This window comes from Mesoplodon bidens (genome assembly GCF_964165515.1).
Source record: "Mesoplodon bidens genome assembly, chromosome: 4".
Lineage (NCBI taxonomy): Eukaryota > Metazoa > Chordata > Mammalia > Artiodactyla > Ziphiidae > Mesoplodon > Mesoplodon bidens.
Window position 1 is genome coordinate 32,486,190 of NC_138160.1, and position 14,594 is coordinate 32,500,783.

Sequence of the window (14,594 nt, forward strand, 5' to 3'; positions counted from 1 at the left end):
TAAGAAGTTGTATTTATTTGATAACTAGCAAATTTGAATATTTTGCCATGTGTATTTATCAGCTATATTTTCTCTTATGGGAGTTGTCTTTTCATATTTTATTTATTAGAGCCTGAGTATGTTTTTTCTCAGTATGTATGAGTTTTGTAATAAAGGGATCCCTTAGCCTGCATTTTGCTGCAATTTTGATCTGTTGTTTTTATTTTTTCTTTTGTAATCTTTGAAGAGCATAATGAAGTTTTATGACATGGATCCATCACTTTTGATTTATTTTCTTTAGCACTTTTAAGCTTAGAAAGGTTTATCTTCAAAAAAAAGTATCTGATTTTAAAATTCAATTCTTTTCCATAATTTGATTTCCCATCTTTAACCATTTGATTCATCTGAGATAGTTTTGGTGTTTCGCCCAAATGTCTGACCTGGCTACCTCTCAGTCACCAGCTGCCGATGACCACACCTCCTACATCAGCAGCAGTCAAAGCTGCCTTTGTGATCCTAGATGAGTAGATGACACGCACCCCTCCCCTGCATTGCCCAAGCCAGAATCCTTGGAGCTTTCATGACTCTCATTCATCACCCCACCCACATCTACTCAACCATGGCGCTCTGTTATGTGGTGCTTCCCCCGACTCTTTGAGGAGGAGTGTATACTGCTCCCTCTGCTTGGGACACTTCTCCATCCCCACTTTGTCGCATTCTTATTAGTCTGCCAGGTGGAGTCAGGTGTGTCCTTGCTATGTGCCACCAAACTGCTCCATCCTTCCCTTTATGTTCCTCACACCCAACTGTAATGTCCTGCTAACTTGTTGGTGGTCCCCTGTGTCTCTTCATTATTAAGGTAGCCTCACCGACTAAGCCAGTGCCTGATACATATAGGAGCTCGATAAATATATGTTAGGTGTGTGAAAGATTGAATAAATGAAAGAATATGCTGATAAAAATAAAAGTCATATCTAGCTGTGTTCCAGCAGGGCTTGATTTGAATACTTTCTTAGAGAATATGAACATAAAGGGGATAGTATATTAGAATTCAGGCTTTTCATGGTACCAGCATGTCATGGATGCTGTGGATTGGTTGTTCAACAACATCCATTTTACCCTCCTTCTAGGTGTCATTACTGTAATGCAAAGGCTGGAGAAATAAAAGCATTTCCCAGACTGCCTTGCAGTCAATATTCTGGATGTAAATTAGGTCCCACCAATTAGATGCACTCTTAGGACTTACAGAAGGCAGGAATGGGAGGAAGGCCACTTTCTGGCTGCTGTTTCTCCTGACAAGCAAGGCCATCAAAACATAGCAACTCATCATTCCAAGGTTCACCACCATTTTTGTGTGTGTCTGGAGGCAATTGAAATGGTAAGAATGACAGGATCAAGTGTGAAGGCTGGGGTTTCTTGGTTTTGAATCACTGCAATAGCGAATTAGCTAGTCATCATCTATCTACTTATTATCTCTCTCTCTTTCTCACCTATTTATTTACATATTTATAAAATAGAGCTAATGGAGACTCCTGAATTCTAGTCCCCTAGTCTTTCCACCAATTTTGTAACCATGTTTCTGCTTAAAATACCTAGAGAGTTTTCTGTTTTCTGTACTGAACAGATCCACAAAGGATACAAGGACTGGTTTCCCACTCACTGACCCAAGTAGCCCAACTTGATAAGTTGTAATTTTTCCTAAAATGAAGAGAGTAGTGCTATTCCTAGGACCTAGGATGAGATTGTGCTTACTGGTTATTCTGTGGTCTGTGAGGGTTCTGTAAATCATTTCCACTATCTTTTCCCCCATTCCCAGCTTCCTTTGAGATTTTGATAGCATAGACCTCAACTCAGCAATAAAACTGCCCAGTAATAAATAATTATACAGCTGGACCCAAATGTAAAACTACACAGGAAAAAAAGTATAGGTAAATGATTCAGATCTTTGAACATATTAAGAGCTCTTTTAAATCAGTGGGAAAAAGAAAAATAACCCAATTGAAAAATGTACAAAACACATGAAGGGAGGAAGAAAAATAGCCAAAGAAGATACTAAAATATTCCTCCTTCTTTCTTATCAAAGTAGCAACGATTTTAAAGTAATACTCAGATCTGGGGAACATGTGTTCCTTATACTGGGCATTCTCATACACCTCCATAAGCTTCTAAATTGGTTAATTTTCTAGACGTAAGTTTGGTTATATTTATAAAAATCTTTAAAACATTCATTCTCTGGATCAACAGTTTTCAGCCGGAGTCAATTTTGCCTGCCATGGGGCATTTGACAATGTCTGGAGATGTTTTCGGTTTCCACAGCTACAGTTGGTGGGTGCTACTAGCATCTAGTGGGCAGAGACCAGGGATGCATCTCAACATCACCCTACAATGCACAGGACAGCCCGCATGAAAAAATATACAGCCCGAAATGTCAGTAGAGTGGAGGTTGAGAAATTCTGTCTTAGACACAAAAACTCTGCTTTGAGAATTTACCCAAATGAAAAAATTGAATGTACTTCAAGATTCATTTATTAAATCCTTTTTGGAGAGCAACAGGTCAGTAGCTATTCAAAATTAAGATGTATATGCTCATAATTTTTAATAGATATCCATCCTAGAAATGCTCAGATTTTGTGCATGAAAAGGCACACACACAGATGTTCTTCTCAGCATTATTTTTAACAGTGAAGTTTTGGAAACAACCTAAATGTCAATTACTGGAGTAACAGTTAATGTCCGTGCATGCTCTGCATAGCAGAGTATTTGGCCATCCCACTGACCACTACTCTTTTCCTATCATCCTGTCCTCCTTTGGGAAACTCCTGTACAGTGGATAGGCTTGGTGGAAGAACTATTTCCGGGACTCCATTCATCCTGTCCGTTTCCAGTTTGGAAACCAGAAAAAACTGATCTTTCCTCTCTGATCCTTTGGTCACATGACATGTTTGTCACATGACATAAGTTTGGCCAATCAGATGGGACTTTAAATCTTGAACCAAGGCAGAGCCAGAGAATAGTTGAAGATCAAATCCCTGAGTGGCAGCACTGGTGGCAGTGGTAGGTGTCTATGGCAGTTATTGCCAATTGATGACACTGAACCTCTGTTACTTGGTCCACCAGAAAGGCCTTCGATTTTGTTATTGAAAATATTGGTGGTGGAAGGCCCCAGCAGTAGCCCAGTAAATAGACACATTAGATCTCTGTGAATTGCAAACAAAGTATCCCAACTGATATGCTGGAGAATTATACACAGTCACTAAAAAGAAAGATCATCAGGATATATTAGTAGGTGGAAAATCAAACTGAAGAACACTCATTCACTAAAGGAACGTTTATTGAGCTCTTCCATTTATTAGTCTCTGTGCTCTGAACAGGACATACCTAGTTGCTGCCCTCATGGAGCATTATTTAAAATAGCAAAATATCAGAAATAAATTGTGTCTAACAATAGTGGAATGAGATACACTATAAATTATGGCACATGCATTATATGGAAGAGCTAACAGCCATTAAAAATAAAAATAATTATTTTGATTAGTAAATACATACTATCAGTTTATATATATATTAATATATATATATACACTATATATACTAAGTCAAATAAGAATATATATGAATATATATTGAATATGTATAATATGAATATATATGAATATTATATGTAATGAACACAATAAACAATTAAAATTATATATACATTATATAAATAAAAATATATATATGTTTGTATGTGTGTGTGTGTGTGTATATATATATATATATATATATATATATATATATATATATATATATTTCAAAAAATTTCATGTAACCAAAAGGAGGTATACTGTATAAAAATGTTGGCAGGGCTCATTTCTGAATGATGGAATTTTTTGTTTTTGTTTTCTAAATTTTGAAATCTGCATATGTTGTTCCTATAAACATAAAATTTATTGTTGATAACCATAAAATTATTTAAGGTAAGAATACAGTAAAACGTTTGAAATTTCCTAACCCCATTTTATACTAAACCACATTTTTGAAATATTCAGCAATAAGAATATACGAGCTATATAAACAGAATCTATATAACATATCTATAAAACATATATGTTACTGAGTAAACCAAAAAAAATTCACTATCTTGCTTTAATACATTCCAAGCGCCTTGGTCTATGCTGCCCTGAATCTCCCTTTGCTGGTCCTTGAGGTATTAGGAGTTACAGAAGGGACTGTGGGCGATAGCTGGGCTGATTTCCCTCCCATTGCTGGTTTGGGAGGGGTCCGTAGAGGTCTGGTGAAGTCAGCTGCCACAGGTGTGGCCTCCTGGAGAGATGTCTGAGTTTCTGGCCTGTGAAATCATCTTTAAGTATGCTCTCCATCTGTAAGCACACACTCTTATTATCTCGTGTTAAGTGTCCTCAAGCTGGGATGCATGGAGCTTTAACACCATCTCTTTTGCTTTGGGGCAGGCAAGGTGGGGCCGCCTCTTGATATCATGCTGGAGGCACTGAACTGTACAGCTTTCAGCGTCCAGTGGAAGATGCCAAGGCATCCTGGGAGCCCCATCATGGGGTATACTGTGAGTACCTGGCACGGGGATTTCTGTAGTGGGTGTGTTGGGGTAACTGTTCCTCCTTCCCATCTCCTGTATACGGCCTCCTGATACCAGCCTTCCCGTGTGGGGCTTCATTCTCCCTCCGTGAAACCAGAGGAGATGTTTCCTTTTAAGGTCATTTGTAAGTGCCTTGAAATTCAGTTGGCTCTACTGAGTCCTTGCCCTGTTCAGGGATGGGAAAATATAAACTCAGTAGAAGACATGCTTCCTGATCTCCAATTGCCCACAGTTAAATTTGGAGACTAAAGCAGAAACATGGGAAATAATGAGTCACTGTCCTATTTTGTCAATAGGACAAAATAATGTAAAATCTGAATGAAAGTGACCGGGTGGACAGGCAAAGTGGAGAAGGGAACAGAGAATGCATTCCTACCTCCGAGAGTTTACAAACTGACCCTTTTTCAGTTTACCAAAATGTTTTCTTTGAACAGTGTTTTCTAAAAATGAGTCAACTTTTAGAAGTTAGGATTGGGATTGACATATATCCACTAATATGTATAAAATGGGTAAGTAATAAGAACCTTCTGTATACAAAAATAAATAAAATAAAATTCCAAAATTCCAAAAAAAAGGAAGTTAGGAGATTTCAGATAAATACCTGAAAGGCTGAAATCTCTGGGACTATCCAGAGAGCTGGCCACCCCAGGCTCACCTTCCTATGGGGCGCCAAGCCCGCTGGAGCTGAGCTGCCCACCAGGATGTAGACCCCCCATAAGACCCCAGACCCACCATTCCCTCCTGTCTCCCCTTCACCAAGGGAGAGAAGCCATGTATCATGACCCTTGTCCTGTTGTCCTCTTAAAGTAGAGAAATGGATTTCTAGACTCAGGTAGAATCAAAAGTGGGAAAATGAAAGATTACCTGAGAGAATCATGGTTTCAGGGAAAATACTAGGAGCCGGGTCCAGCCCTCTCCATTCCACTTTACTCCGTGTCTTCCTCTGGGTCTCGGCAGGCTTAGGAGTTTGCAACTCTGGCCAGGTATGTCTGATGTTTGCTGACAAGGGACTAGTGTGAGAGAGGTGAGGCAGCGTGCCTCAGGACCCGCTGTGGTTGTGAGTACAGTTCGAACCACGGGCCCTTGGTCTGGTGGAGACGTGCTGGCCCCGCTCTCACCCGGATGTCTGCATCTTTTCCAGGTCTTTTACTCTGAGGTCGGCGTAGATAAATCCCTGCAGGAGCGGTCCCACGGTGTGCCACTCGGCCTGGATACCCTGACCACGGTGAGTAGCTCCATCCTGGAAGCCTCCTAAAAGCACATCCCTGGTTGGCATTTCATTGATATTCAGAAGGATTTCTAATTTGGTGTATATATGAATGTATAATAATAATAATAATAGCGACAACAACGAAAACTAATATTTGTATAGTCCTTTGGAATTTAGAACGTCTTCCGTGGCCATAAAGCCATCACGTGCATGTGTATCTCCAGAAAGGCAGCCATATGAGGAAAGCTTCCAGAAAGGCAGCTTCCATGCTGGACGCAGCCCACCCCATTTATCCTGTGAGAAAACAGCTATCTTACAGCTGTTTTTTTCCCCTTCTTTTCTCCATAAAATTCAATTCTGATTTTTTTTTGAAATCCCAATAAAGCTTTATAAATAAATATGACACATTTGTATCTTCTCAACTCCCTGCAGACACAATGCAGAAGAAAATGATGTAATTGGAAATGTATATTCAAACGGTGCAAGTTGTTTATTTTTCTTCCCCAGCCGGCATCCTGTCCTTCCACTAACCAGTTGCTGGCTCTTCATCTATTTCTTTTCTGTTTCCTGTCAAGGTCTCTTGGGGTGAATTTCTCTGCCTTAGGCACGTTCTGTTTTCTTTTCTTTCACTCGCTGCCTCCTTCCCCATTCTACTACAATTATTCTACAGGCTAGAGCCTTTCTAATTGCTCTACAAGGAGTTAGCATCAGTGCCCAGAATACCGTAGCTATAATGCTGGAGGAAGAGGTGGTGTTTGTAACTCCTATTTAGTAAATGCCTGCAGGGCGCAGCACCTAGAAACTTATTTGTCATCCGTGAATGAGTGGCTGTCACTTACTGAGAGTCTGTTACCTGCCAGGCACTCTCCCTCATGCTTTTACATTTGTTCTTCCATTTCATCTTTACAACTATCCTGTGACCGCATTTTCCTGACAAGGATGCTGAGACTCAGAGAGGTGAAGTAACGTTCTTCAAACCATACATCAGCAAGTAACCGTTGACGGTAAACCTAGGGCAGACTGAATTCTGGGTCCTGCTCTGGCTATTTTTACCAAAGCTCTCATGACTCAAAAAAGAAGAGATGCACGTGTTCGGCTTATTTGTATTTTGCGTGCTGCTTTTATTCTGACTTTTGCTTAAGTACCCCTCATTTGCCTCAGGAGCCCTCAGCCCCAGCCTCTGTGGTTTAGTCTATCCTGAGGTTGGGAGATCGGGTTGGCTGCACCTAGGCCACCACGGGTTGAGGTGCCATCTCCCCTTGACAGCACTGGAACTTTCAACGAGCCCCTGGACCCCACTGTGGGACTGACATCATCCCTAGCGGTGTTCCCAGCTGCCCAGCCTCCTGTTCTGCAGTGAGTGTGGCTCACGCACAGCCTGTGCAGAGAGGGCACGGTGCTGGTGACAGGGGTCCTGGACCCTGCATGGTGCCTCTGAAATCAAGATCCTGCCCCGTTACATGAAGCCGGGCCCGACACTCTGGCATTTCTGGGAAGGCCACTGCAGTGCAAACAGAAAGCAGGGGCCAGGAAGGGAGACAGGCACCCTCGGCTTCCAGACCTCCTTCCTCCACTTACAGGTTGGGTAACTTTGGCCAAAGCTACTTAAACCGTCTAAACCTCAACTTTCTCCCATGAAAGGGGTGTAATACTTATACTGTTGTGAGTGGCAAATAAAATTGTGCATGTAAAAGCCTTTAGTAAAAAGTAAGAAGGTATATAGATGTTAGTTGTTATTCCTGATGATCATTGCCTTTATGTTAAATATATTCTCTCCATTGACTACACCGAGGTGTTAGAATATGCTACCAAATTATAGCATTTGATTACCTTGCCGATTTCAACAAACCTGCACGGTTGCTACTCTCTACCCAGCATGAGATAACACACGGTCGCTGTTCTTGGGCAGCTTTTGGTCTCATTGAGAAAACCACATTTACATTGATAAAACAATTAGAGAGCAACATGAGACCAGATGTCATTTACATGCCACTTACTAGACAGACTGAGGTTTTGAAGACGGAGAGATTAGTGTAGGAACAAGTGGTCAAGAGGTAAAAGTGGGGGCTGAGAATTGAAGCAGGGGCAGTTTCTGGAAAGGCAGAGGAGAGAGAGGGGCACTCAAGTCGAAAGGAATGGTTTGAACCGAGGGAATGAACACATATGTGTGGTACATGCTCGTGGGCTTGTGTGTTTGGGCAGAGGGGCAGGGGAGGTGCAGAATACAGAGAATGGAGAGAGGAAATGATGACTAGACATAAAGGCAGCAAGTCAGGAAGGGGGAGGGGAGCGGTCTGGTACAGCAGAGGGGGCTCTGGATTTAGATGACTTGCATTCAGATTCCTGTATGACGACAAACCAGCTGGGTAACCTTACGGGGTCTCAGTTTCCTCATCAACAAAACAGGAACTGGAATAGGAGCTATATCACGGGTAGCGTATCTGTGGTTCCCAGCCTGTGTGCTTCAGGGCTCTGCAGCAAACTCACAGGGGTCTTGTGGAATATTTGAACTTTGCACGGGAAACAGCAACATCTGTGTAAACTACTACTACCAAATCTTTTGGGTATAACTATTGAATAAATGGAACTGTTAAGGATTTTTTTCTGGATTAGAGGTGCTTTAAAAATAATACTGTGGGGGCTTCCCTGGTGGCGCAGTGGTTGGGAGTCCGCCTGCCGATGCAGGGGACACGGGTTTGTGCCCCGGTCCGGGAAGATCCCACATGCCGCGGAGCGGCTGGGCCCATGAGCCATGGCCGCTGAGCCTGCGCATCCGGAGCCTGTGCTCCGCAACGGGAGGGGCCACAACAGTGAGAGGCCTGCGTACCGCAAAAAAAAAAAAAAAATACTGCGATACTAAAGGTGCCACGAACAGAGAAAGTCTGGGAACCTCTGTACTCCATCACATCATCCTGTAGCATCCTACAGACCTCAATCTGTCTAGTAAGTTGCATGTAAATGACATCTGGTCTCATGTTGCTCTCGAATTGTTTTATCAGTGTAAATGTGGTTTTCCCAATAAGACCAAAAGCTGCCCAAGAACAGCAGCTTTTAATGTTGTGGGCATTAAACAAGGTCATGGTCGTAGAACCCTCAGCACCACATGCAGCACAGAATAAGAACTGAGTGAGGGTTCAAGAGAAACCACATTGCCAAGGTGTGTGTTTGCTGCCGTTGGCAGTACGTGGTGGAGGGGCAGCTACTCTACGTGTTCATTTTAGTTCCTGCAAGCTTTCCTTTCCTTTTCATATTCTGTTTTTTCTCCTCTCCAGGGACGATTGGATCATCAGATGATTTTTGTAAGTATGCTTTCGAAAAGTTAAACCCTTGCCCCAACCCTGGATTCAGGGGGTCTCTTTTCATCAAAATGTTGATTTTTCTGCATCTCCCTCGCTGATGAAGGCCCACGGAGAGTGCTTGGTTCTAGTGGAAGCAGCAGTCGCGGAGCATACCGGGTGAATTTTGAATCATTTAGAGAGAAACTTTTTTTTTTTTTTTTTTTTTTTTTTTGCGCTATGCGGGCCTCTCACTGTTGTGGCCTCTCCCGTTGTGGAGCACCAGGCTCCGGACGCACAGGCTCAGCGGCCATGGCTCACGGGCCCAGCCACTCCGCGGCACGTGGGACCTTCCCGGACCGGGGCACGAACCCGCGTCCCCTGCATTGGCAGGAGGACTCTCAACCACTGCGCCACCAGGGAAGCCCCTAGAGAGAAACTGTTTTATCTCACATGGTAGAGTAAGGTTAAGAGTAACGTTTTTAAAGGTTGAAGTAATTTAAGTTCTGTTCCAAGACAAGGTGAAAAAGATTGAAAAGGAGAGAAGATATTTCAACTAGCGAGCCCCACTGTGAGGGGAGCTCCTTCACCCCCTTTTCTAGTGAGCCCCAGTGTGAGGGGAGCTCCTTCACCCCCTTTTACTTCTTCTTTCCTCACTGCCTCTAACAATCCTAGACCTTCTCAATGAGACAAAACCGGGTCACCTAAACCTGGTCGACTGACTTCCTGGAAGAATGCAGAACAGAGGATTGGTTCGATTCAACTGAAGAAATGACCAAAATAGCCTGGTGGATTATGTGGAATCCTGATGCACTCTTTGATAGTCTGCCTATATAAAGGCTTCTGATTTGATTAGCATTTGACACTTAACCTTTTCTTAGAAGAACAACCAGCAAGTTTCATCCCGGAAAAATAAATAGTAAAACAAATCAGGACAATTTGGTGATGTTTTTAGAGTTAGAAATAGAAATGGATGCTTAAACTAGTGGTCTTCAACACTTTTGTTCATGCATACCATCAGTTAAAAAATATTTGAACATATACCAATATATGTATATGTATGTATTTGTAAATTATACATCTGCTACTCTACATATATATTGTGTACATTATAAGATCCCACAACATTTTAAAGGAGGAGATAAAATAGAAGTAGAAAGTTCTTATGTTTTCTTCCAACATCTCAGTAGATTGTCTTGCTCTCTCAGGGGGATGCACCACTGCCCTGCTTTGGAGTCCACTGGTCTGGCTGACCCAGAATAGTGATTCTATTTGGGTCTTATCCAGGGTTAAGGGATAAAGCAGACAGGAATCATGAGACTTGCATCTAGTCCCAGCTCTGTCACTAGAGCAAGGGTAACTGTGGGCAAGGTCACTGAACCCCCTTGAACCTCTCTTTGACTATAAAATGAAAAGGCCAATTAGTAATGGTTGCCAACTGGGCGATTCTTTGTTCCCTGTGGGCATATGGAAATAGGTGTGGGCGTTCTAGTGAACTAGCTTCAGGGATACTGACTCTCCTGCAATATGCAGGGTAGATCCATACGAGGAAGATTTGTCCAGCCCCAATGCTGCCCCTCTTGCAAAACCCTGGAAAATACTCTATGTTTCTGTGACCACTCAGGGAATGGAAATCCCTCCACTCTGGCCTGCGCAGCCTTCCTCTGGACCTTTGGGAGAAGGCTGTTTGGAAGATAACCCTTTTCTATTTCCCTGTGCCTTCCACCTAATGATGCTAAATATTCCCAACTTCTACTAAGGCAGCCGAGGCACAGACTTAACTTACAGAGTCAACTGTGAAGTTGAACCCAAGGTTACTAGCTACCAGTGAAGGTTATTTTAGAACAATTGTAGAATTTCCATGTTGAAACTTTGGCCCAGAGAAGTTAAGTGACATCCCGAAACCACGCAGCTCTTTGGCTCTAGAGTCTGGGTCTCCTGGCTCCTAGTCCAGTGCTGTCCCACTTCATGCCTCCTCTTAGCTGTGCTCACTGGATGCCCTCCCGGTGTAGGGGCTTCTTGTCCAGACTAGTGAACAAGACAACATACAGCTTCATTTCTGGAAACAAACCACCTGGGTTTCCAGCAGTAGGAGAAAAGTGCATCATGGAAGCGGGTAAAGGTGAAGTTTGATTCAAGGTCAGAGATTTAAGTTCAGAGCCATTCAACACGGTTTCATCATTGCAAAGTGAACAGAGATTCAGTTAAGAATTGTCCCATCTTTTCAGGGGCTCCTCTTACATAGCTATCCAGGTTGTTTTTGAACACTGAGTCTAGCATGAATTAGAATGAAAGTTTAGCAGTCCCCAAATCCCAAATAACAGTGATCTTAACAAGATGTGCATTCTTGTTCTGTCATGTAATGGTCTGGATATAACCAGTTTAGGGCTTTTCTGGTGGCTTCCTTGTGCCAGGTTTCTTCCATCTCATTGCTTTGCCAACCCCTCTGGCCTGCTTCCCCATCATCCAAAATAGCTTACTGCCTCATCCACATTCTAGCCAAAAGATGAGGAAAAGGGGAAAGGGAACATATCACTATTGAAGGAATAATTCAGAAATTGCCCTCAGCGTTTTTGCTCACATCCTATTGGACAGAATTTAGTCACATGGGCACATCTAGATGCAAGGGAGGCTGGGAAATGTAGTCTTTGAGTGGCTGTGGTCCAACGAAATGTACAGGGGTTCTATTACAAGAAAGGAGAGAATGGATACTAGGGGCAGAGAGTCATTCCTATCACAGACTGTGAATGGAGGGAATAGATCTGGTGCAGTAGACATGGAAAAGGCAGTTGGACATCTGAAAAACAAGGTGCTAGCCTGAGGATTAGATGTACTCCTTTCTGAGTCAGGCAGTCGGAAGCGTATTAAGTCGTGCATTTTATCAGTGAAACCAGACCCATTTTTGCCCCACCCAGAGTGTAGTTATATAAACTTTCTGGATCCAGTTTCGTCATCTATAAAATGAGGAGGATAAGACTGACATCTCAGAGCTGTTGTGAGAATTAAATGTGGCACTGATACACAAGGATTTTATAAATTCCAAAATGGAGTATAAGTTACGATTATATTATGGTTATACAATCATAAGATAAAAGTTTGTTGCTTCTGGTAGTCTGTGAGGGAGGCAAGTGTCCTGGGGAATAGCTCACTTGGTTGTAAAGTTGTTGGAGCTTTCTTCCTGGGCTCAGTGAACTAACCAACTAGGCTTGCTTTTATCTTCTACAAATATAAATTTTCTGATCACATGACAGCCACTGGTGGTGTTAAAAGACAAAGGAGGCAACCTTTGGAAGGGGTTTTGCATTTCAGAAAGGGACACAAAGTAGGGTTATTTTGCAGCAATGCACCCAACTTTGCTCCCCGCCCCCCCCAAAAAGTATGGAAGGGGCCAGAGGAGACTGTGGAATCACTCTGGCTTTTACTCCAAGAAAGCAATTTCTCTGACTTTGTTTCTCACCATCTTGTGCAGAATTAGGTCCAAGAGAGATACATATTTTGACTCATTTTCAAACTTCCACAAGGTAAAAAAAAAATACTTTTTCTACTTTGAAAAGGGTATATTTAGCATCTTATCTAGCTTGATGAAGGCTGAAGTAGTGGCCATAAGACATTGAAGGACAGAAATAGAAAGACTTGTGGAATTGTGCAACATTTTACTAAAACATTCAAGGGTTATCACAAGTCACACTCCTCTGAGGGATTCCATTTGGAAGGAGAGATATTGGAGGAAGAAGTGACAGTTAGATCACTGAACCCAGCCCCTCTTTTTACGACCCCAACTACTCAGTCCCCTTGACCCTTGCTCTCTTATGCTAATCTACCAGCCTGTCCGCTCAGGAAAAGACACCAGAAAAGACTGGAAATAGTTAGCTTCTGGGAGGGTGACCCTCCCCCTCTCAGAATATACCTGGGCTAAAGGTAGCACTGGTCTTCAAACAAAAAGATTAGTTGTTTTTTAATCCACATTAAGAACTTCTACAAGTGTAGTTTCCCTTGGTTTTCAGTGATCACTTTTAAATTGCGGATACATATCTTTCCATGTTTATAGATAAAATAATTATCTGGTCTTCAGTGTTTATGATAAGAACTTTTGATTTAAATATTATTTAATATTTTTCATTCATGGATTATCCAATTAGAACTTGGTCCCTGGAGTCAAACAAAGCAGGATTCAAATCCCCACTTTGCCACTTAATAAATATACAGCCTTGAGCAAATCATTCACTTTTCAGAGATTCGGTTTTCTCCTCTGGAAGTGAAAATAAGAGTGATACCTACCTCATAGGCCTGATGGAAGGCTCAGGCTATATATATTCCTGGAACAGAGAAAACAGTCAATAAATGGTAACTAATGGTAGCTGTATTTGGTATTGGCGCATAGCTAATATCTACAATAATCTATGAAACCACATCACTACCCCTGTACTTCATACAGTGTAATGATGTCACAGGAGGAAGGGATTCTACAGCAAAGGCTGTGAGAGCATTGGGTTGGTTTGAAAGTGTGATTCCGCTTCCCTGGGAAAAAGCCTGGGAGTGGCAGTTGGTAGAGGAGGGAGACAGGAGTCTTGTATACACCTGGGGCCCGCGGCCTCCTAACCACCCAACTTGAAATGAAACCAGGAGACAGATGGTGGAATTAGGATGCACAGATGCAGAGAATTAGAGCAGGAGTGAGGATGGGGGTCAGGGAGATGTGAAAGCAGGACCATATGTTCAGCAAAGACCCCTTGTGCAGTTATATGTAGGATGCAGTCAGGGGGAGAGAGAAGGAAGGGACGACTGGAGACGGACACTCTCTTGGAGGCTGTAGAAATGGCCCAAGTAAGGATTCAAGGGAAGAAGGGAAGAAGGGAACAGGTCTGAAAGGCATGTGGAGGTGGCTGGGGGGAGGTGGGTAAGAGGCAGTCAGCTTTGTCTCTGGGGTTACTAACCGGGGTCTGGGGCAGAGATACAGATGCTGTTAATCAAGTTGGAGGGGTCAGTAGGAGAAGTTGGTTCTTGATGAGGTAATCTGTTTATATCCTACATCTTGGTTTGATTTTTTTCATTCACTCAGTAGTTCATTTATTCATTCATCAAAAAGCACTGTTTGAGCATTTGCTACATGTCGGATAATGCTAAGCTTTGGGATGCCGGAGGAATAAGAACTTGCTTCCTGCCCTCAAGCGGGTGGGGAGAAGGTGACCAGTAAACAGACAATGACAGTATAAGGCGAGTGTTGCTATGATTGAGGTACACCAAGGACACCAGGGAAGCATAGAGGAGGGATGCCTAACCAGACTGGGGGCTAGGGGGTCAGAGAAATGAGGTAATGTCTTAGCTGAACTGAGTCATGAAGGATGAGCAGGGGGTGAGGCAGGCAGGAGCAGGGAGGACATTCCATGGAGAAGGAGCAGCCAGTTCAAAGGCCCAGAGGCAAGGAATTGAATGGCATAAATGTGAGCCCTGCCAAGTTCTTAAGCATGACTGGAATGTAGAATGTAAGGAAGGGAGGTGGCAGGAGATGCTGCTGGAGGGATAAACAGGGGGATGC

At 42.8% G+C, this 14,594-nt stretch overlaps 1 protein-coding gene across 1 annotated transcript in view; it reads left to right on the top strand.

The window, feature by feature from the left end:
- EGFLAM (EGF like, fibronectin type III and laminin G domains) overlaps positions 1-14,594 on the top strand; it is a 172,955-nt gene that overhangs the window by 46,095 nt on the left and 112,266 nt on the right. Inside the window, exons 2-4 of the mRNA XM_081230395.1 lie at positions 4,431-4,540; positions 5,715-5,798; positions 9,056-9,082. Coding sequence (XP_081086521.1) covers positions 4,431-4,540; positions 5,715-5,798; positions 9,056-9,082 — 221 coding nt within the window. The remainder of the gene's footprint in view (positions 1-4,430; positions 4,541-5,714; positions 5,799-9,055; positions 9,083-14,594) is intronic.